Source organism: Thunnus thynnus, chromosome 5 (genome assembly GCF_963924715.1).
Source record: "Thunnus thynnus chromosome 5, fThuThy2.1, whole genome shotgun sequence".
Taxonomy (NCBI): Eukaryota; Metazoa; Chordata; class Actinopteri; order Scombriformes; family Scombridae; genus Thunnus; species Thunnus thynnus.
The window spans coordinates 7,954,703-7,976,876 of NC_089521.1; the positions used below are offsets into that span (position 1 = coordinate 7,954,703).

A 22,174-nucleotide genomic window follows, 5' to 3' on the forward strand; every position below is an offset into this window, starting at 1 on the left:
GCCTCTTTTTTTTTTTGAAAAACCATATCAGATACACATCATTGTTCCAAGCAGAGTATTTTTATGTCTTATGTCTGGAAGGGATCTTTAATTTTATTATTATTATTATTATTATTATTATTATTATTATTATTATTATTATTATTGATTGTATTTTCACATTTTTAGATCAGTGAAAACTCACGTATATATATATTTTATGATGTTTCATTCTGTTGCTAAAAAAAGTCAATCACTGTATGTCCCTTTTTTTTAAAAAAAATTTTTAAAGGCCCGTCACGTGACCTAAAGAGTTTGTGACGTCATTGGGAAAGATGGCCGTTCCCGTTGAGGCCATGCTGCATGTGTAGATTAATCCGGTTTAGATTTTAGACTTGTGCAGAATAATCTGGATAAAAGCAGCTGTCAGACACTGCAGCGGAGTGTTGACACAGTCGTGGCGGAGAGATGAAGACCTTCTGCGGACGAGCCAACCCGGCCACCGGGGCTGTGGACTGGGTGGAGGAGGGTGAAGAGTACGACTATCACCAGGAGATAGCCAGGTAGCAGCTAACACACAGCACGCTTATTAATGTTGTTATGTTGCCGGTGAACAGTTCTAATTCGCGGGACACGGAAATGCATGATGGTCCCTCTGAAGGTGTGACAAACGATTGAGTCAGATCATTTTAAAGTGCAGCGTCGTGTTTGCTGGTTGAGTTTAGAAACCACAACAAGCATCACAAACCTTCTTTTGACACATTTTACATGGAATTTGGCATTCAGGCCCTTACCAGTGTATGTCTTCATTTGTTTACTTGTGTACATGTGTTTACATTATTTACTGTCCACCTCGAGGGCTCTCAAAGTTTAATCATTATTATTTTACTCTTTGTTGAAAAGCAAACCATCAACAAATGATCAGATTTTTTCTAGTCAGGCGTTTTGTCTTTCTCTGACATTTATGAAAAAGATTCCAGCAAGTTACATAAACGGCCAGTGGTGGGAGAAGTACTGAGATAAAACAATGTACAAATACTCCATTAAAAGTAAATGTCCTTCAAAACTTAACTTTAGTACAGAAGTAGTGGCAGCAAGTCTCAAAGTAAAAGTACTGATGATGCAAACTGTCCCCATTTAGAGTGTTATATATTATTAGAATATTAATACAGATTTATTGACATGAACTGTAGATGTAAGCAACATTTTAACACAGGGCTAATGTTAACAATTTATGCTGTTGGGTAGTCTAATTTATAACAATGTTATTTTATAGTTATCCCATGTATTTATGTATAAATACTGATCTGAAAAGTAGTCTGTAACTATAAGTGTGGAATAAATGTAGTGGAGTAAAAAGTGCAATATCTCCCTCTGAAATGTGGAAATACTAAAGTACCTCAAAATTGTACCATACTTGAGAAAATAAACTTACTTTCCACTACTGCAAATAACATCGTCACTAACACTGGTGTGTGTGTGTGTGTGTGTGTGTGTGTGTGTGTATCTCTTTCAGGTCCTGTTATGCAGATATGCTGCATGATCATGACAGGGTGAGTAATCTCACACGTCAGCTGAAAGGATTCATCAACAGCCTGTGCTCTGCGTGAGCCAAACCATCTGATGCAGGACTCCTTGTTCTTCTTGTTGATGAAGATAGTTATTTCTGACTCTGGCTGTATGTTTGGGGTTGTTGTCATACTGCAGAATAAATTTGGGACCAATCAGACGCCTTTCTGATAGTACTGCATTGTGAATAAGAATCTTAAACATCTAAAGTGCCTGAAACTTCTGCACAGTACTGTATATGTGACAGTTACATGTGAGGAAGCCTCCTGTTTTTTTTGTTTTTGTTATTGTTGTTGTGTATGTGTTTTCAGTAGGTATGAATATGTAATTATTTTGTCTTGACACGAATGTTGTCCGAATGACAAAAGACAAACAACACTAATTCTGCACCACACACAGTGTAGTTGACTGCAGTCTCACAGCTGATGTACTTTCTGTCTACAGAATGAGAAGTACTACGAGGGCATCCGGGCTGCTGTGGCCAGAGTGAAGGCTCGCGGTGAGAAGGTCATTGTCCTGGACATCGGGACGGGGACAGGCCTGCTGTCCATGATGGCCGTCACTGCTGGAGCTGACTTCTGCTACGCTGTGGAGGTACAGATACTCCTCCTGTATGTGCAGGACGGACACTGTGATACTGATTTTCCCTGCATATTTCACTGCTTATTATCTAATAAAAAATGTGTGATCCTGCAGACAATCAGCTTTAATCAGGAAAGAAGAAAGTTCTTTAGTTTATACTTTACAACAACAACAAAAATTAACCTTGGAAGATTTTGCATTATCATTTTATCTGATAACTGCTTTAAAAACACTCAATAACTTTTATGTATTTAGTTACCTCTAAATAATACGGTGTGATTCAGATGTCCTCTTATAACAGCCAAAATGTATGAACTACATATATAGTATAAACATATAGGTATGAATCATACAATGTAGTACATTATACATAATAATACCTAGTATGTATATAATGATATATATATGTACATTATACATAATACACACTACACAGTAATAATACAGCACTATGAACTACTATGATATATAATATATAAAAACACAATAATAATGATATATTGTTATATAGTGATATAATAAATAATATAACAGTATTATAGGTTTGTGGTATGTTGCTGCTTTTTATACTACAATTCCCATAGTAATAGTACATGTAATGTGTATCAGGCATGGGGTGGGGGATGTTGTTAAGCATTAGCTCTATAAGACAGTAATAAAACATTCCCATCACAAAGTCCCAGAGCCCTAAATGACTTCTTCTGATAGCTTGTTTTATCAAACCAACAGTCTTTTTCCTGATAAATCAACTACTCGTTTCTGATGTTACTGTTTCTCTCTCTGTAGGAGCTGTTGTGTCTAACTGAGTAAATGCACCTGTTAAACTCCAAACACAGTGTTGCTTTAGGCGTCAAGTGACTTTGCTTCCTTTGTGTCTGCAGGTCTTCAAGCCCATGGCCACCGCCGCCCAGTGCATCGTGGAGAAGAACGGCTTTTCTGACAAGATCAAGATTATTAACAAACACTCCACTGATGTCACTGTGGGGCCAGGTCAGACACACACACACACACACAAACACACACAAGCACATATGAATGCTGATGTCATTTTGTTTTTTTAGTGGCTGGTGGAAGCTGCATCCATCTGTCATTTTCTACAGCAGCATCATGTTTGTTAATGTGTCTGTGTTGATGAGACGTGTTGTGTGATTTATTCCAGATGGAGATATGCAAATGAAGGCCAACGTCCTGATCACAGAACTGTTTGATACAGAGCTGATAGGTGAAGGAGCCCTGCCCAGCTATGAGCATGCTCACCAGAATCTGGTCCAGGTATGTGTGTGTGTGTGTGTGTGTGTGTGTGTGTGTGTGTGTGTGTGTGTGTGTGTGTGTGTGTGTGTGCGCATGAAATAAATTAAATTCATTTTCATCAGTCTTGAGCTTTCTAGAATATCAAAGTCAGATGTGTCCTCTGGTGTGCCTCCACCCTGCAGGAGGGCTGTGAGGCAGTCCCTCACCGGGCCACCGTCTACGCCCAGCTGGTGGAGTCGGAGCTTCTGTGGAGCTGGGCTCAGCTGCAGGAGGTGGAGGTGGAGGGGGCACGGCTGGTGCCACCGCCCGCTGTGGGCCGCTGCAGCGGAGCTCATGCAGTATGTGACATCCAGCTGAGCCAGGTCTCTCCTCACAGCTTCACTCCCCTGGGTCCTCTCTGCACCATGTTCAGGTAAACTTTTAAGTCCTTCCTCCACTCAAAAATGTGCTTTTCTTCTTGTTCCTTCAGTTGAATGTTTGAGCTTCACTGTGCAGACTGATGTATGTGCAGTTTGACACTAGAAGACTGTTTTCACATTTATCTACAAGTGGAAAGTTTCTCTGTGTTCATTGAAAATCTGATTTTAAAGGATCAGTGTGTAAGATTTAGTGGCATCTAGTGGTGAGGTTGTAGATTGCAACCAAATGAATACACCTCTCCTCCCCTTCCAAGCATGTAGGAGAACCTACAGTGGCCGCAAAAACAATGACAGGCCACGTGTTATTAATGTTATTTATTAAAGGACGGGTTGACAGTTTTTCAGGTCTGTCTTCAAACAACAGTCCAGAGCCCAAATGAACATTGAAATAAGTTTTTTTTTTGCTGTCATCATTCCTCCTGTTCATACTGACCATTAGAAGATCCCTTCATAATGCACTTACAATGCTATCGATGGGGGCCAAAATTCACAGTCCTCCTACTTGAAAAACTGTGAATCTGCCCTTTAATATTTTATTTCTGTCAGCAGCAGTTGTTTACATCTTACCTTCTCTCCCTCTGCACCCCATTCTCCTCTCAGTGTGGACTTCAGTAAGCCAGTAAGCAGCGCCCCCCAGTCCCACTCCTCCCAGTTTGTGGCTCAGGACGGGGGTCGGGCACAGGTGGTCCTGTCCTGGTGGGACATCGACATGGATCCCAGTGGAACCATTGTGTGCTCCATGGCTCCCGGCTGGTCATACCCACAACCAAAGACGGCTCCGGTGAGTTATATAATACGATGTTATGATGTTTCCATTCAGGCTCTCATCGCCCCCTGTTGATCACTGTGGTGTGTTTTCAGTGGCGGGACCACTGGATGCAGAGTGTGTACTTCCTGCCGGCGGAGAGGAAGGTGACAGAAGGAGAGGAGCTCAGTCTGACTGTCTGCCACGATGACTACAGTCTGTGGTACAGCCTGCAAACTCACAGGTACATCAAAATTATGACATGATGGCAGATGTCTTAAGAAGGTAAATAGTAAAATTAATCTTTTGCTACTTAATCTATCATTTTCATTGCTACAATTATCAAATAGCTCAGTGACAGTCTTCAAAAACGGCTCATACAGTCGAGCTGAACAGATGGAGAATGGTTAGCAGAGGTGGTTGTTATGTACAGTTTGTGCTGTCGGGTGGTTCAGTGAAGTCAGTCCCTAGTACCTCCCCAGTCCCTTAGAACAGATGATGACATGATGATGATGATGATGATGATGATGATGATGATGATGATGATGATGACATCAGATGAGAGAACATGTGTCCCACAGCTAACCTCAGACTGTCTGCATGTTGATGTTCTCAGCCAGCAGCCCTCACAGAGCGAGGCTCGTCCCTCTCGGCCATGTTGTACCTGCCAGGCCCACATGGTTTGGACCCGGCCACGATTTGGCGAACTCAACGACAGACTTCGCACAGAAAGTTACGTCAGCGCATTGCGCAGTGTAAGTGATGTAACCAGAATCAAGACTATGTGTAAGTGTATTGATAGATGTGACAAGTCTCTCTTTACCTGCTGTGTTGACTTCAGGTTCTGAGAGAGGACAGTGTGTGTCTTGGCGTCAGTGATGGAAGTCTGCTTCCTGTGTTTGCTCACATGCTCGGAGCCAAGAAGGTACCCCGCTCTGACCATGATGGTGCATAATGAATCATTACAAACCAAATACTATACTCAGACTATGTAACTGACCTGTCATTTTATTCTGTCTGCCTCTACTCAGGTCTTCAGTTTGGAAAACTCCAGAATGTCCAAACAGGTTATCGAGCAGGTAAATGAGAATCATTCAATTTACTTCCTCATCTTTCAGAACTGACAGATGCTTGTTGACATATTTTCACTTCTAGGTCTTCAAAGACAAAGCCACAAACTCCACAGACGGGTGAAAAGGTGCTGATGCTACACATTTTTCTCTACAGGTGTTGGAAGCCAACTCAATGAAAGGAGGTGTTGAGCTGCTGGAAATCAGACCTGAACAGCTGACCAGTAATGATCTAGGAGGAGAACAGGTACTTTTGCAGTAAGACATGAGCAGCGTGCCTTTCTGTCTGCCAGTCTTTTCCAGTACACCACTGGGGGCACCAAAATAGACAATTTTACACTTGTACCATTTACACCTGCATCAAAATGTGATCTGGACACGTTATCTGGATAAGGAAAATACACTCAGAGCAGAATGCTGTCAGATCAGCCAGACCACATTTGGAGGTGATCAGGCTCACACTGTGATTGGATTTCAGCAAGTGTAAATACAGTCACTACAGCATGACCACATTCATAAGAAAAAAATCTGCACAGTAAGTTGAAATGTCACCTAGCTGCGCCTCTTCCTGCTAGCTAAAGCAAGCCCCACAAAAACTACAAGTAGTAGCAGCAGCTAGAAGTTGACAAGTCACCAGCTCTGCCAAGCTAATTTCCATAGTGAGATCCGATCACAATGTGGGCACAGCTGAGAAAACAAGAAAGCATATTAACACCAGGTGTAAATACAAAGACCCAGAAAACGTGTCCAGATACAGATCACATTTTAATATTAGCTGAAAATGAGGCCATATTGCCTTTAAAGCTGCACTAATCAAGAATTTAACCAATCTGATCAAATCTGTGCCTTAAAATCTCAGCCTGATGTATTTTGTGTAATTTGGTCATCTAATAAAGTGTCACAGATAAGTATAGAACTTCTCTCATGCAGATCTCAGCCCTGATTGGTGAACCGTACTTCAGCACCAGCCTCTTGCCGTGGCACTCCCTATTCTTCTGGTACTGTCGCACTGCCCTGGCAGGCCTTCTGCGGCCCAACGCTACCATCCTGCCCTGCTCCGCCACCCTTCACATGGTGGCTGTGGAGTTCCAGGTGAGACACACTGTTATATTTTCACACTTTTGCATGTTTTTAAATTACTTCTATGCCACTAACAAATAAGCAATAATAATTTTGTTACTGTTGTCTTCTTCATCAGTCTTCCTCATGCAGGGTTTGCTTGAATTTCTTTTAGGAGATTTAAGTCTTCTATGGAAGGCAGTATCATTTTTTTTAAAGATCCTTAATACAAGTTCTTATTTGAAAATGTCTAGATTCACATTTGATTGTAGACATACCACCAAAGATTTTTAAAAGTGAAGGTGAGTCCCCTCTGATTGACTTCCCTGTGTTTGTTAGGATCTGTGGAGGATAAGAGCACCGTGTGGAACATGTGAGGGCTTTGACATCACCCCCATGGATGAGATGGTTCAGGTAAAATTTGACTTTTCCTAGAGGTCAGTTTTTAAATGCAGTGTAATTTCTTTATACCTGTAAGATATGTTTATCACAGAGTAGAAAGATCTTGAATGTCTGAAGGCAAACTAAGTGTGGACTGATACTTCTGTTCAGCTGAAGTTCTGTGGTTTTACTGTAATTCTGCTGTGTTTTGAAAATAATGTTATTTCTAAAATCTATTATGTGAAAAAAAATCCTCCACTTCTGTCCCTTCAGCAATCTCTGGATTTCCATGAGTCCCGTGAGGCGGAGCCCCACCCTCTGTGGGAGTACCCGTGTCGCGCCCTGACCCAGTCCAAAGCCGTCATGACCTTTGACTTCACACAGTGTGTCCCTCAACAGCCAATCATCAGTCAAGGCTCACTACCTTTTATAAGGTACAGTCTCACTCTGTCATTATGATGGTGGTTAAAAAGTTCAACACAAGAGAAGAGTAGATAGTGACTGAATTTTAATGTCGGTGTAGAGTGAGAGTTACAGAGGAACTCCGATTTCACACATATAAAAGTGTTTCCAGGTGTTGAGAGTACAAAGCATATGTGAAGAAAGTAGTATGAAGCCTTTTGTGTTTCCAGAGGGGAGCAGTGTGAAATCTGATTAACTGCAAAATTACACTGTTAAATTGGTGGAGTAGTCTTTCAAAGGACCAGTTTACCCCAAATGAAAACTCAGTCTTCTTTTATGCTTTGTCACTAACTGCACTGAAGTTTGGACAACAAACAGTTTTCCTCTCTCCTGCTTCCCAAACACAGTCAGACTGTGATTTCCTGCTGTGATTTGGTGCCTTTTTAGAACTCAAAACTAGCAAAGTACTTGGACGCCAAACAATTGCACTTCAAGTCGATATCGTCATCCTTCAGTATTATGCAGTGTTGAGGAAACAGCAGTTTATAGTCGATGGTTGAAACAAAGAGTTGGATTGATTGTTAAAGCCTGAGGGGACAGGCCCGGACTTGTTCTTCAGGCTGCTGAGTTTGGACTGAAAATGCAACGTTTTTTAGCTGTAAAACACTCAGGTTCTGCTCTTGATGCTGCATACTAAGAGGTTTTATATTAAACTGTTCACCCCGTGTCTGTTTCAGGAGTGGTCGTTGCCATGGTGTCGCGTTGTGGATGGAATACCACCTAACCGACGACATCGCTGTCAGTGGGGGTCTAATTGGACCAATCAGTGAGCAGGTATCACAGCCTTCATCTATAGCTTTGTTTATTGAACAAACTGAGCATCTTTGCACCCTGAGCTTTGCTTAGTTCATTCATTTTGGATTATTTGTTCTGTATCGCACCATCCTACTCTGTCTAAACAAAGTCATGTAACATATTGCAGAGTTGGAGGTTCAGGACCTTTGACAATAGTTATTGAGGTAGTCTTTAATCTCTTTAACCACTGCTAGAAATGCCATTTATTTGAGTTCTCAGGTGGTAAATACTGCTAGAAAATATTACAAGTTTGAGTTTGAATTTCAGCTCGTATGTATCACTTGTGTTTGAGTGAATTAAGAGGCTACAGAGAATCATTCAGAAGCTTCAAATAGTCTTCAGCTGCTACAGTCGCTCCGATCAGCACTTTCGAAGCAGCTGCATGAAGTTTGCTGTTGTAGGTTTTTTCCGTCAGATGTGATTGTTTGTCCCGTGCCTCCTCCTGCAGGGTGACTGTGAGTGGAGTCGACACAGGAAACAGGGAGTGTATTTCTTCAGGTCGGCGTGGGACAGCTCAGGTGACAGCAGAGCCACAGTGTCTTACAACTTCACCTTTGAACCCAGTTTAGGAGACATCAAGATGGACTTCAGTACGGAGTCTCAGTGATGCAGAGCTCTCGCTGACTGAAGGACGGACTCTTAACTGTGCTTTTTCACTCTTGTCACTGTTTGCGCTTGACCATTTCGGGTGAATATTTTAACACGTGTGGTTCAGCCACTATCGTTATTGTTTTGACCGATGCTGACAGTTGCCTTTATGACAGCACTTGATATCTGAAAAATTGTAATAGGACCATTGTCATCCCCAAAACTGAGCAGAGTCCAGTGTTTTATGCTGTGGAGCATGAATACAATGAGATATATTGTTTTCATGATGCACCTTCATCCAACACACCAGTCACACGTTCAGGTGTGCAGATTTTTTTTCATGCTGTGAAACATGAAATCTACCTACCAAATATTAGAAGTTAACCAATAATATTAATTATAATAGTTCATGTTAAGGGCCTGACATATGCAAATAGTATATGATTAAATAAACAATCATTGGCTGATGGTATTCAGTCTGTCAGTGGCCCATTAGGTTCATTACATGTGTGCCAAAAACCAGAAGTGTTTTATTGTGTACCTGAGATGACTGACGGATGTAATGAATGAACAGGACACTAGTCTAGCATAGTCTTATGTGTTGTTATAGAAATGTTTTATAAAGTTTCATATTGTTTGTTGTGTTTTTGGTATCATTATTGTTGTCAGGTTTCAATGACTTGAGTTTACTTTTTTGAAGAACATACTGCAGGGATTGGCTGACAGGGCAGTGACATCACCACTGAGCTCTTTCAAGTCAAATCTAATATTACTTTTAAGACTTTTTCAACAGTATTTAAGTTTGGATTTTGTATTGAGATTATACGTTTACAGTGAGAACTAGTCCAATGAGTTTGTGGTGGCGTTATTCTTAGAATGAACAACTAACTATGTGCTGATATACATAAGAATGTACCATCAGATGACTATCGGCCACATTCACATTCAGTGAAATAAATGAGATAAAATGTCAGTCTGGTTTAGTTTATTGGATTAAAATGAAACACGAAAGGTCAACAACACTTTTTTGCGAAACAGCTTGCTTTCAAATACATAAATAGGCTTGAAGTGGACAGTTTATATGCTGCGTGTGTAGGTCTCTGTATGTTTAAACCGGACTGCTGGACATTATGTGGTTTTGACTTTTAAACTATTTCAGTGGTCAGGTGTAAATGGAATTTCAAAAAAGAAAACTAATGGATTTCAGTGCATTTTAGGTACTTCCCACACCATAATTTGCATAATTAACAACAACAGGCGTAAAACTGCAATGACAGTGCACTTTACTTCATTTCACTAAAATCTCACTTTTGGTCATTGTCAAAACTCTCAAAAACAGGACTTGCTATTGCTGGTGGATGAGAGCGTCACAATCAACACTAGTGAATCACTGAGGGAACAAGGTGATGTGTTGCGATTTGAAACGCAAAAACCATCTCACTGAGCTCCAGACAAACTGACAAATCTCCATCATATCTGCAGTGACACTGACAGAGCAGCTTTCAGTCAGAGAGACTCAGGTGTCTCGGGGTGGATGGAAAAGAAGGGAATGTAATGTTTTAAAGCATCAGCAGCAGTATGAGTGAGATTTGTGCTTTCAAGCATCCATCAGTGTGGTGTTGTCCAGCATAATCTTCTCTCCTGGTTTGAATGCTGGCATCCCCAAGTACGGGCAGCTGGCACATCGGAACGCATCGCCAAGGTAACACTACAACAAAAAAACAAAGGAATATCATTTAAATGTTTCCTCTACAACATTTGCCACAGAATCATAAGTGAGGACAAAATGTACTCACACTTCCACAGGCAGATTTTGGCAGATTCTTTGTCTGTTTTCCCTTACTCTCCTCCTCCAACTCCTCCGCTAGACCACACGTGCTGCACAAACACACAGCATATAGTATCATGACAGGTTTGAAGGCTGTTCAAAGCACAATAGATTTTGTGTTGTCAACTCACCAGTTCTTGCAGGCTTTCTTCTTCTTGCCGGCTCCCTCTCCACAGCTGGGTGCTTTCAGAGAAGCTGGGTCTGGCTTCTTCAAATCATCCTCATCCAGCAGAGCATCAGAGTCCAGCAGATCCTGGAGAGACAGGGGACGCTCGGTAAACGCAGGAAGTATAGAAATATCTGTGAGATGTTTATGTCTGAATGTGAAAGGATACAGTATATGGTCGTGAGAGAAAATGTGCCCCTCCCTACCCACATTGTACAGTCTTTAGTGAGTCTCTATATCGGGACAGAGAGAGATTCAAATCTGCAACTCACCACATCATTATCATCCATGTCATTGGCTGAGAGTGTCCACATTTTCACAGTGTTGGGATCCAGAGCAGGTTTCTCTGCTGCTGCAACACATGATATTAGCTTCACATCAACTGACCGCAAAACCAAATCATAGTTTCACATGAAGGACAGAACAAAAAAAAAAAAAATCACTCACATTCACACCTGCTGATGTTAACTATTGACACTAATTTAAAACAAAGACTGAAAAATAAAACATGATGGAAACTTAATACTTGGGTCCCAAATCTCTCCATTTTTGGTTGCTCTGTAGTATAGAACCTCTCAAATCAATTAACTTCAATACTTTTTCGTACCATCACAGCTGTTTGCAATTCACTGATTAACAACATTTAAAACATTAGATATAAAATCAGCTGCAGTACATCAGTTTGTGCATCTTGGGCTTATGAAGCTGTGTACTCATGTCAGGGCCGGTTATACCAAGACTGAAATGATCTACAACAAACCTCAAAAAGCAGAAACTATAATAATGTTCTACAGGTTTGCTTCTTGATTGTTCAAGATGTTAATTTGTAGATTAAATGACCAGTGTCATTTCATTGGTGTGAACATGTGACAGACAAATGAACAAACCTCCCAACAGATGCAGAGTGATCTCCTTGAATTTTACAGCTGTGGATATAAATAGACATAAAAGCAAGAAGACTGCTTGTATAAACCTACAGTACCTGGCTTGGGCGTCTTTTTCCCAAACGACAGCTTGAGCTGACTGGATGATCCCACCTCAAAATTGGGCTTGGAGGCAGATATGCGGACTCTAGACAGGGTGTTTCCTTGGTAACCAGTCGCCGTCCTGAGAGAGTTCAACGCCTCTGGACTCAATTCTTTTTTACTGACCTGGAGAGAGACGAAGCAAGAGGGTCACCGAGTCAAAAAGGAGCCTTTGCACCAGAGTTTGGTAGATTTTTAGCACTGATGTAGCAATCAGCATTTTGTGTCGATATCTTAACATTTCACCACACTGATGCCGCAAACTATTTTTACATAATTTATGTTCCACAAGAAATGCCATTCTTGCCAAGGAGAAAAAAGCATTTCATTCATTGATTAATAATTCAACACTATAAACAGCATTTCTGCAGATTTTTTAAGACCTTTTTTAATACCTAATCAGCCGGTACAATTATATATTAAAGGGGTAGTGTGCAGGATTTAGGGGCATCTAGCGGTGAGTTTGCAGATTGCAACCATCTGAATACCCCCGTCCCAAGATGGATGGATTAACCACTGAAAAATGATTAATTCATTTGGTTTTCTTCCAATGACTTTCATGAGGGAGTGACTTTTTTAAGAGTGTTCAGGAGCTGCAGACACCCTGATAACAACTCCCCTCTAAGAGCCAGACTCCTGAAATATGTTTATGCTGAGCAGCTCCTTAAGCCAGAGTACACACAGTCAGGATCACGAGCAACATCATCTGTTTTGTGAGATATTATGATGGCAGGAGATTAACGTGAACATCTGCACAACAACAACTACGCACTCACATACACACACAGAAGCATATTTCTGGCTCTGTGGGCTTGTTAACCCTGCGACTCACCTCTGTCACTGACATGAAGCCAGACAACTTCAGAGCTGACATCAGCTTCTCACCCGTCCTCACACTCTGAGCATCAGCTCCTGGAACAGAGAAGGAAACAAGTCAAACTCATTGTATCACAATCAGAACCACGACGTTATCAGTGCAGCACAGTGACCAAGAGGATAAAGACATGACATATTAAATATGAGTGTATTCGCTGGTTTATATCCATGGTGACAGTGAGACTGTATAGCATCTCCAATTTACTTCCAACCTTTACTCCAATCTGTCTCAGAGACTTCAAATTCCAACATGTGCACTTTACTTTTTTTTTTCTTCTCAAAAGTCAACACTTTGAACTTCACACACACGTCTGAAATCCAGCCTGCCATTCAAATTAAATGTGTAAAATTATTTAAAGCAACAGCACCGTCTCCCACCTGTGACTGGTTCCTCCAAAACGATCTTCCCACCAGGTTTGAGCACTCTGGCTAACTCTGCAAGAGTCTCTGAGCTGTGGATGGACGAGCTGTCAGCCAGAAGGCAAGAGAGCACCCAGTCGAAGGTGGATGCTGCGTGGGAGGCTGAGAGGAGGGGACAAGAGAAATAAGTGCACATACCTACACCGGAAGGACGAGTCACATCACCTACATATGTGGTGATAGAGTAGTTATCCACACACCGTGTAGGTGCGAGGCCATCAGAAAGTAGTATCAATGAAAGAAGGTAACACCTGCACACTTACTCCAAGCCACAAAATTTAATCAAGACAATGTCTCGATCTTATGCGGATGTTCGTCAGGTTAGAATGTTCACATTTAGAACTAAGCTCAGAATTAAGGTCTTGATTAAATTCTGTGGCTTGGGGTACATGTACAGTCATTATCAGGTTAATAAAGAAACAGAAAATTCTTGCCAAGTGTAATTCAAAGTCAGGCAGAGAGTCACTCACACAGCGATAGTCTCTCCATGTTCTCCACTGACAATTTGCCGTCCGCACCAACCATGGCACCCACATCCTCCGCAAACTTTTTGAGGGCTGCTGGCGCCGAGGGCTGAGTCCAAACCAGCAGCACTTTGTCTCCTGTTTTGATGCCAAGGTCTGCCATGATGTCCTGGAAAAAGTTTAAAAAAAAAAAAAAAAAAAAAAAAAGAAGGAAAGATTCACTTTAGTCTTTATATTTCAAAAAAAACTACAACATCACTGTTTGAGTTTGTGTTGAAGTATTTTACAATGTAGATCTCAATAACCAATCTTTTATCAGTTTCTTAAAATGTTCTTGAAACTTTGATCACAAATACGACACAATTCAGTTGATCCTCCTCGGTGATGGGGAGGTCAAACAAACCGGTATTTTGGCAACACCACCACAAAACCTTGCCTCAAACATGAGCACAGAGGTGAGTCAACACAAACTGAAGATCAGAAGCTGCATAGAGACGGTATGATATTCTCATATATTGGACTAGACTGCATTCAGTAATGAAGGTGTTCATGTAGCTGTGTTCACCTCCTGCGTCTCGTCCAAACACACGAAGCAAGATCTAACCGGTTGTAAGGGCTTTCATACTGAAATGCTGCTCATAAGACGACCGTAGTCTTCATTACATGACAATTTAGATATTTATACAATGACAAAGTGAAAAATGAAAGAAAAGTTCATAGTTGAAAGAAATGTGACTTATTCTGAATATCCTGTGTTTATCATAATACTGCTCAGTTAGCGGCGCGTAGCTAAGAGCCACCATGTTATCAAACGTGAAAACAGCAGAAGGTACTCGAAGCTTCTCTCTAAGCAGTCTTATTAGCCTAAAACGTTCATCTGTACATTCAAGAAATATGCTTATTCATTGTACGTTTTATCACGTGATAAAGTGAACTTGGCTAAGTAGTAGTGAACGGACTAGCTTGTTGTTGACACAGGTGAAAGCAGGTTACCGGACAGCGTGACGCAGGAGCCTCAACTTCACACACACGTTATTAACGCTAGAAAACTCCTGCACACGGCTACACACGAAAAACACACACTGACGTTTTTGTACCATCATTACAAATTAATTAATTACTGATAAAATAGACATTTTAATGGACCGTACTGTGTCATAACTTACCCTCTTACCCAGTGGCAGCGTTATACATAGAGCGAAAGTATCAAGTTATACTAAGTCAAAAAGTTTTCCGGTTTGTATTTTCAAAATTAAATCTCTATTACTGTTGTGCAACGTTCTGGTCAAGCAAAGTAGTATACATAAAAAATTAATTCCCTACATTATTATTGTATTATGTATTTTATTATTTAAAATATAGTATAATATTATTATATATCTGTATAGTATTATACTATATTTGTTATCTATTATTCTTATTTTTCAATGTGATTTTTTTTTATGAGTTTTAATTTGAAGACGAAATCCTTAGTTTTCCGGTCTTATTCTAGGTGTCTTGACTATGTGTCTTGACTGCTTTGCAAGTCGCGTTAAACTGACGAAACAGCGTGTAAACAGGCCGTTAGGGCAGCTGGAGATGGCGGCGCTGCTGAGAGGTGTGCGGGCTGGAAGGGCACTGAGGGGGCTGGCCGGTGGTAAGATAGGACGACTGTCGTGTTGTCCTCTCATGTTAACAACAGCCAGACTGGGAATCATTCCTGTATCTTCAACTCTTGTGGTTCTTTGTTATAAGAGTGGAAACGAGCCAATGTTGACGTTAGCTCTCCGCGTCCGTGCTTGTCACTTGTCAGAGAAGGTGATCATGAAGGGCAGACATTATGTTGGCTGTGGCTTTAAAAGCTAAACAGTTAGTAGGATAATTATTAGTTAGCAGTGGTTTGGTTTGTTAGACCTCAATCCTAAAACATGCATTGTATGGTAAACATGTTCCTGCAGCTGGGGGCGTCTTCACTCTGGTTATGCAAGCTGTCAAAGTGTTTCTCTCAACTGCCTATAAATAGCTCAGATTCTTGTGTGTGAAACTTTTCTGATCATAAGAAGCTACTTTATACTATACTAGTTATACTAGTGGGCACACACACGTGTAATCCACTGAACAACCTTTAGTTTCACTGGTTAAAGATATAGGTTCATTATTTTTCTAGTGTGTCCGACAGTCAGGTGTCCATATGAACAGTGAAAGAGGTTTTTCCTTGCTGTAATCATTCCTCCTGTTCATACTGGACATTAAAAGATCCCCTTCAAATGTGCTTTCAATGTAAGTGATGGAGGCCAAAATCCACAGTGTGTCCACACAGTCATTTAGTGCAAAAATGCATTTAAAAGTTGATGTGAAGCTTATATGAAGCTTCAGCAGTCTGAGTTAATCATATCAAGTGGATATCTGACACATTTACAGTCTTTTTTACCATCCCTTTTCCCAATTCCCTCTTTGTGTTTCCCTGTTTAGCTGCGGTGGAAGTATTGTAACAAAAAGAAGGACTTTGGCACTAAAAAGACTGTAGCGATGAAAGATATTTACTGAAGCTTCATATTAGCTTCAGATAAAGTTTAGGTACATTTTTGCACAGAAGGAGGACTGTGGATTTTCTCCCCCATCACTTACATTGTAAGTGCATTATGAAGGGATCTTCTAATGGTCAATATGAACAGGAGGAATGATTACAGCAAGAAAAACCTGTTTCAATGTTAATTTGGACTTTTGACTGTTGTTTTAAGACAGACATGAAAAATAGTGAACCCGTCCTTTAAGTGTTACAGCTTCTGCGATTCTACTACATTCCCTGTTCATCCACTAAAATCCACGGTGAAAATATGCTTGGTGAATCACTTGAGTGCCAAAATTATCAGAAGACCCCAGACGTTGCACATTTTCCTACAATGCATAATTCTTCCTGCAAATGTTTACACTTTTAAAATACTTTCTCATTCTGCTGCTCTGTGTCACTGTTGTGAAACACACTGAAGGGAAGAAAGAGAAGCAGAGATTTGTCAGAAGAGTAGAACTTGTTGACATTTTGACGTGTCACAGAAGGAAAAGCGCAGGCGTAAATAATAAAATTACTGAAATTGTAGAAAAGATTGCAGCTAAGCACAGGCCAATCTCAAGCCTACAAGCTCATTTCAGGATATAAATGTTTCAATATCAACAGCACACAGTGTTATCAAGACATTTGAGGCCAGTGGCACTGTAGTCAACTTAAAAAAAAGTGCAAACATCCCAATATATTTGCCCATGACTGTGCATGTTTTGTTGAGCATGAATTTTAGTATAATTGCCAGATTTTTTAATGGAGTTTGGTCACAACTGAGAGGCTAACTAAACTATTCCTGCCTCCAGTGGTGTCTGCACCGGCAGCAAGGAAGCCTCAGTGCAGCGGCCTGAGACGAGGCTTCCACTGCGCAGCACTGAGGCTTCAGGATGAATCCAAATCCGACAAACCCTCATCTTCCTCATCCACCACCTACCACGAGCACTACCAGGCTCACTCTGCTGAACAGGACACAGCAGCGGCATCCCATGGAGACTCAGCGTCTGACCCAGCGGCAGAGGAGGCTGCCAGGCCAAACACCAGGTCAGTCAGAGTCAGCAAGAGCTGCTGGATATTTATTATGTAACCAAAGTTTGCTGTGTGCACTTAACAAATGCCAGATTACAGAATTTCTGAAGTTCAAATTCAGTGCAGTAGAGCTAACTTTGACCTCAGCTCATGTTCTCTCTCTGTGCTTCATTTATTTTCTGAAACATCATTTTTTGTGTGTGTGTGTGTGTGTGTGTGTGTGTGTGTGTGTGTGTGTGTGTGTGTGTGTGTGTGTGTGGAAAGTTACCAGGACCAGAGCGGAGAACAAAATGAGGAGTATGAAACAGAGGAGCAGCTGCAGGCTCGAATCCTGAACGCTGCCCTGGAGTTTGTCCCGCAGCACGGCTGGTCGATGGAAGCCATTGCGGCCGGCGCTGAGGTGAGCTGCCGTTAAAAGTGCTGCCAGTAACAGCACTTAAATGTGTGTTGCATTCAAGTCACGTCAGATGTAGTGTAAATATAATGTAAGTAGACATTTTGGGGAAATAGTTTGATAAGAAATGCTTGTATGTCGTTTCAGGGAGGGTGTAGAGGGTTTACATGGGGTCTTTCCCTCACCTGATATTAGGGCTGCAACTAATAATTATTTTCATTATAGATTAATTTCATGATTATTTTCTCAATTAATTGATTAATCGTTTTGTCAATAAAATGTCAGAAAACTGTCAAAGGTGACGTCTTCATATGTCTTGTTTTGTTTGACCAACAGTCCAAAACCCAAAGATATTAAGTTTACTATCATGTATGACAAAGAAAAGAATTAAATATTCAAATTTAAGCAAATGTTTGCCAAAGACAGGCTGCGTCATAAATGTAGGACCAAAATCTCCCAATGTGACCTCTGCTTTGACCCACATCTACAAACCAACCAATCAGAATCTGACGTAAAGTCATGCAGAATACACTCGCAAGCTGCTGCTAAAAATGTATCGTTCCTCAAGCTCACTTTCAGCCTTCTATGTCTTCCTCTCTTCCCTGAACATGACACTGTTCACGGTCTCCTCCTCCTCGCTTGAGGGTCTTTGATGCATAGAAGTGGAAGCTTGTTCATTGTTTCACTAGATTTTCAAAAGATGAGAACACAGATGAGTGAGGCTGGTTCATGCCATATCACTGTATGCTTCTGTTTTTTTTAATATTATTTACGTCATAGCACTATGATTCACCAGACTTTCATCACACAATCTGCTATGCCACAAAATTATACAGTTTGACACTGACCGGAACCAGTCTATAGGTGGATTTATGGATCATGTCTACACAAATGTACAATCCAACAAACCTCAGCAAATCCACCAATATCTGCAGACTTAGATACTAAAATTCAACATGTGACCACTTCAGAGATGTAGCGGATGGATTTTATCCTGTTCTCTCACATCTCCTGATGTAACGTGAACGCAGCATTCAGCGTATTAGAATTGCCTCACGTGAACAGTACACGAAAGTGTAAAATCTACCAAAAACAGGAAATAAGTGAGAAGGAAAACAAGTTGTGAGTCAGAAATTGCCTGTGATGAAAATCTAGAGAATGAATGGAGATTTTAAAGTGTCTGTTAAAACAGCTGATGTTTTGCTCATGTTGCCTTGCCTGTTTGTTTTTGTTTCTTGGTGTGTGCGTGTGCGTGTGTGTGTGCGTGTGCGTGTGTGTGTGTTGGTATCAGACACTGGGCCTGTCCTCTGCTTCCACCGGTATGTTCTACAATGGAGGTGGAGACTTGGTCCTTCATTTCATCGCCCAGTGCAACTCACAGCTGACAGATATCCTGGCTGAACAACACAAAGAGATCCAGCTGGGCCAGGCTGAGTACGTGCACACACACACACACACACACACACACACACACACACACACACCTGCACCTCTAGTCCCCTTCTACTATTAAAATGCAAAATCATTTTTCATAGCTCAACCTCGGGCCTTCAGGGAAAAAGAGAATATAGGAAAGGTCCCTGTGTGATGATTTTTATCAACTATAACATTCAGTTAGTTTGAGTTTTGCAAAAAAGGATTTTCCTTTTTCACTTACAAATACCTGAAGTTGGTTATTTACAGTTCTGCTGTTTCTGTAAGCTGTCAGAGCTCTAGATTTCAGCTTTAAACTTTGACCACTGTGTTGCAGAGCAAAGAAGACTGCTGACTTTCTAAGAGACGCTATAGAGACCAGACTGAGGATGTACATCCCCTACATAGAGACATGGCCACAGGTATGATGATGATGATGATGATGATGATGAGCACGAGGACTGGCCGACCTGTGTGTCCTCTTTCGTTGGTCGTCACTGTCGTTACTGTCAGAGGTCAGGACTTGTGTTTGACTTTGTGACTGTGTCCTCAGGCCATGAGCTTGCTGCTCCTTCCTCACAACATCCCTGACAGCCTGAAGCACCTCTCCACCCTGGTGGACGACATCTGGTACTATGCCGGAGACCGATCCACAGACGTGAGTGGATCCTATCAGCCTCGATCCCCCCCCTCTTCTTCTCACACCTTCCTGTCTCCCTTTCATCACAACCCCCACAATATCCGGCCTGCTTCCTCCCAGGTTACTCTCCCCCTCTCCCCCACCAACACCTCACCCTCTCCCTTTTAACACCACAAAAAAAGTCTTGTTTGGAAACCTTAACATAGTTCCAGTAAAAAGTAAATCACTGTTCTAGTTTATTAACTAGATGTTAATCTCAAAGTAAGCAAAGCGATAATAGTGTTGAATTTAAACTAACGAGGGCTTAAATCAAATACTCTCACAACATTGGCCAGAAGGACTTTAAAACATGGTTAGATGATCACTGAAATATCTAAATATAAAGAATTAATGGACTTTCAAAGTGTTCTTCACTTCTGTACCATCCACTGATATAAATTATACTGGAACACCTCATCGTGAATTATCCTTTTACATTTCTTTACAGCATGACAGTAACTTTTAGAAATGTTTGTCAATGTGACATTTAAATATGCCAAAATCAATACAATACAAAACAAAACAGATATTTAACACAGCACAAGTTCCTTAGTTGGTTTGCCGTCTTGTTTTATTGCACACTTTAACACAGGCTTCCTAATGATATGACAACCTTTGCTTGTGTATTTGTTATGTAATACATTTGGTAGCATGAAGCACAGCAGGAAAGATAACAACTCTTCCTTCTACAAGTGGCATCACAGCTGCAGTTTTATCAGTTCTATAAAGCAGAATCACAAACTATAAAGGTGTGACAGCGTTATGTTTTATGACTTTCAAGCCATCATCAGAGCACCAGTAAGGCGTGTGTGCAAAACACATACAGCAACAGTTTTTGAAACCACTGTGCTGCAGCTGCTCTTTATTTTAGTGAGGCGCTATTTGTGACAATAAATGGCACCTGATCAGCTGTGAGAAAACACATCTGTAGTGAGTCTGTCTGTAGTTATCCAACACTGTGCTTTTAAATGATGTAACTCCTTAAACAAGCTGACTTTTTCCTCAGTATGTCTTCAGGGTTTACAGTATTAAGTTTTCTGCCTATAACTTTTTCTTTTCTCTTTTCTTTTGTTGCTGTTACACTTTCTTGTATTTTATTTAGGATTTTCTTCTGTTATATGTTACATATTGCTGTATGCATTTTAATCTAAGGCACTTTACCTCAAATACATTTACTGTATGAACTGTCTGTCCCACCTCTTTCCTTTGTAGATGAATTGGTACACAAAAAGGGCAGCACTGACAGGCATCTTTAACACCACCGAGCTGGTGATGGTTCAGGATTCCTCTCCGGACTTCCAGGACACCTGGAACTTCCTTGACAACCGCATTCAGGATGTAACCAATATGGCAACCACTGCCAAACAGGTAGAGTGCACCACATATCATATCAAAGAGTTCAGCAGAGTCATGAACAAAGGAAGTGTGGTCATCCTGTTTCCAAACTTTACCCAGAAGTGAAGTAATACCCTTTACTGGTCAGTTAAGTACTGTCGCATTGCACAACCTGGTTTAGCCTCATACGCTATAACTTGTCTGTTTGTTCTGCAGATGCAGTCGACTGGTGAAACAGTGGTGCAGGGGTTCATGGGAGCTGCTGTAACGGTAAGTCTTTACCTCATGTTCATCATTTATATGTTCTCTTCTTTTCAAAACTTCAACACCCTTCAGATGCTGCATTTCACATAATTTAGATTGTTCTAAAATATATGTAAGGGAGCCTGAGTGTATTGCTTGAACTGTGTCTCATGTTTTGCTTGTGTTTACAGCTGAAGAACCTCACAGGAATGAACCAGAGGCGATGATGTAAAAGATCTCCGCCAAAACTGATACCGACCATCTCGCCTGTATCACGAGCTGAAGATCAATTTTCCTTTTGCTCTTCTTTCTGATTAACTGTGTGGATCTGAAAGTGTTGGATTATGGCTTTTATTCGTCAGGAGAAGTCATTTGTCACAGGACATAGCTCTTTCTCTCTGTTCACTTGCAGGACCAGAGGCTATGTATTGTTTTGTTTCATTGTCCCTGATTTCACTCTCCTGCTCAGATCAATTTTTCCTTTGTATAAGAGGAGGCAGGAACCAGATATTTTGTTGTCAGGTCAATTAAAACTCCAATAAAGTAGTTATTATTGTATATTGAGCGTTTTTGTTTGGTCTTTAATTATCTGATTAAAATGAAATCACTCATCCACTATAAAGACTTGGTTCAGTAGTAACGTTTTGCAGTGTGGATTTCTCACTTAGTGTCAAGAAAATGACTGTGGCAATAAAACTTAAGCAGCAGGATTTTCACTGGAATTGTTTCATTTTTCTACGGACAAAAATTTGTGCCATCAGAAGAATTTAAAATACACTATACACGAGGCTTTTAAGTGTCCACGCTGGGCAGGACAAATAAAGTTTTTCAAAGAACAAAACAAACGGTCGCTGAGCGCTTTTATTTTG

At 40.9% G+C, this 22,174-nt stretch overlaps 3 protein-coding genes across 5 annotated transcripts; 2 read left to right on the forward strand and 1 right to left on the reverse strand.

Annotated features, from left to right (window-relative positions):
• The first annotated feature begins 292 nt into the window (after window positions 1-292).
• Window positions 293-9,537, forward strand: prmt7 (protein arginine methyltransferase 7). Its single transcript, XM_067588982.1, has 17 exons — window positions 293-542; window positions 1,496-1,532; window positions 1,993-2,142; window positions 3,012-3,120; window positions 3,290-3,402; window positions 3,564-3,793; window positions 4,401-4,581; window positions 4,662-4,789; window positions 5,162-5,300; window positions 5,387-5,470; window positions 5,577-5,624; window positions 5,773-5,862; window positions 6,546-6,707; window positions 7,014-7,088; window positions 7,329-7,489; window positions 8,195-8,291; window positions 8,761-9,537. Exons 1-17 carry the CDS (start codon window positions 448-450, stop codon window positions 8,917-8,919), a joined length of 2,058 nt encoding a protein of 685 aa, XP_067445083.1. The 5' UTR covers window positions 293-447; the 3' UTR covers window positions 8,920-9,537.
• A 331-nt stretch (window positions 9,538-9,868) lies between these two features.
• On the reverse strand, window positions 9,869-14,936 carry ciapin1 (cytokine induced apoptosis inhibitor 1). 2 transcript variants are annotated; one of them, XM_067588985.1, is made up of 9 exons: window positions 14,846-14,936; window positions 13,686-13,848; window positions 13,174-13,317; window positions 12,752-12,831; window positions 11,877-12,045; window positions 11,167-11,243; window positions 10,860-10,981; window positions 10,697-10,778; window positions 9,869-10,608 (listed from the first exon to the last, which is right to left on the reverse strand). In XM_067588985.1, the coding sequence occupies exons 2-9, from the start codon at window positions 13,840-13,842 to the stop codon at window positions 10,498-10,500; spliced, it is 942 nt and encodes a 313-aa protein (XP_067445086.1). In that variant the 5' UTR covers window positions 13,843-13,848; window positions 14,846-14,936; the 3' UTR covers window positions 9,869-10,497. The 2 variants fall into 2 exon arrangements, with proteins under 2 accessions (XP_067445086.1, XP_067445084.1); XM_067588983.1 differs by having other exon boundaries at window positions 11,167-11,246.
• Window positions 14,937-15,157: 221 nt separating this feature from the next.
• On the forward strand, window positions 15,158-21,863 carry coq9 (coenzyme Q9 homolog (S. cerevisiae)). Of its 2 annotated transcripts, none has more exons than XM_067588986.1 (9): window positions 15,158-15,315; window positions 17,022-17,256; window positions 17,506-17,641; window positions 18,927-19,069; window positions 19,386-19,470; window positions 19,602-19,808; window positions 20,940-21,095; window positions 21,279-21,332; window positions 21,497-21,863. In XM_067588986.1, the coding sequence occupies exons 1-9, from the start codon at window positions 15,183-15,185 to the stop codon at window positions 21,530-21,532; spliced, it is 1,185 nt and encodes a 394-aa protein (XP_067445087.1). In that variant the 5' UTR covers window positions 15,158-15,182; the 3' UTR covers window positions 21,533-21,863. The 2 variants fall into 2 exon arrangements, with proteins under 2 accessions (XP_067445087.1, XP_067445088.1); XM_067588987.1 differs by having other exon boundaries at window positions 19,602-19,706.
• The last annotated feature ends 311 nt before the right edge of the window (window positions 21,864-22,174 follow it).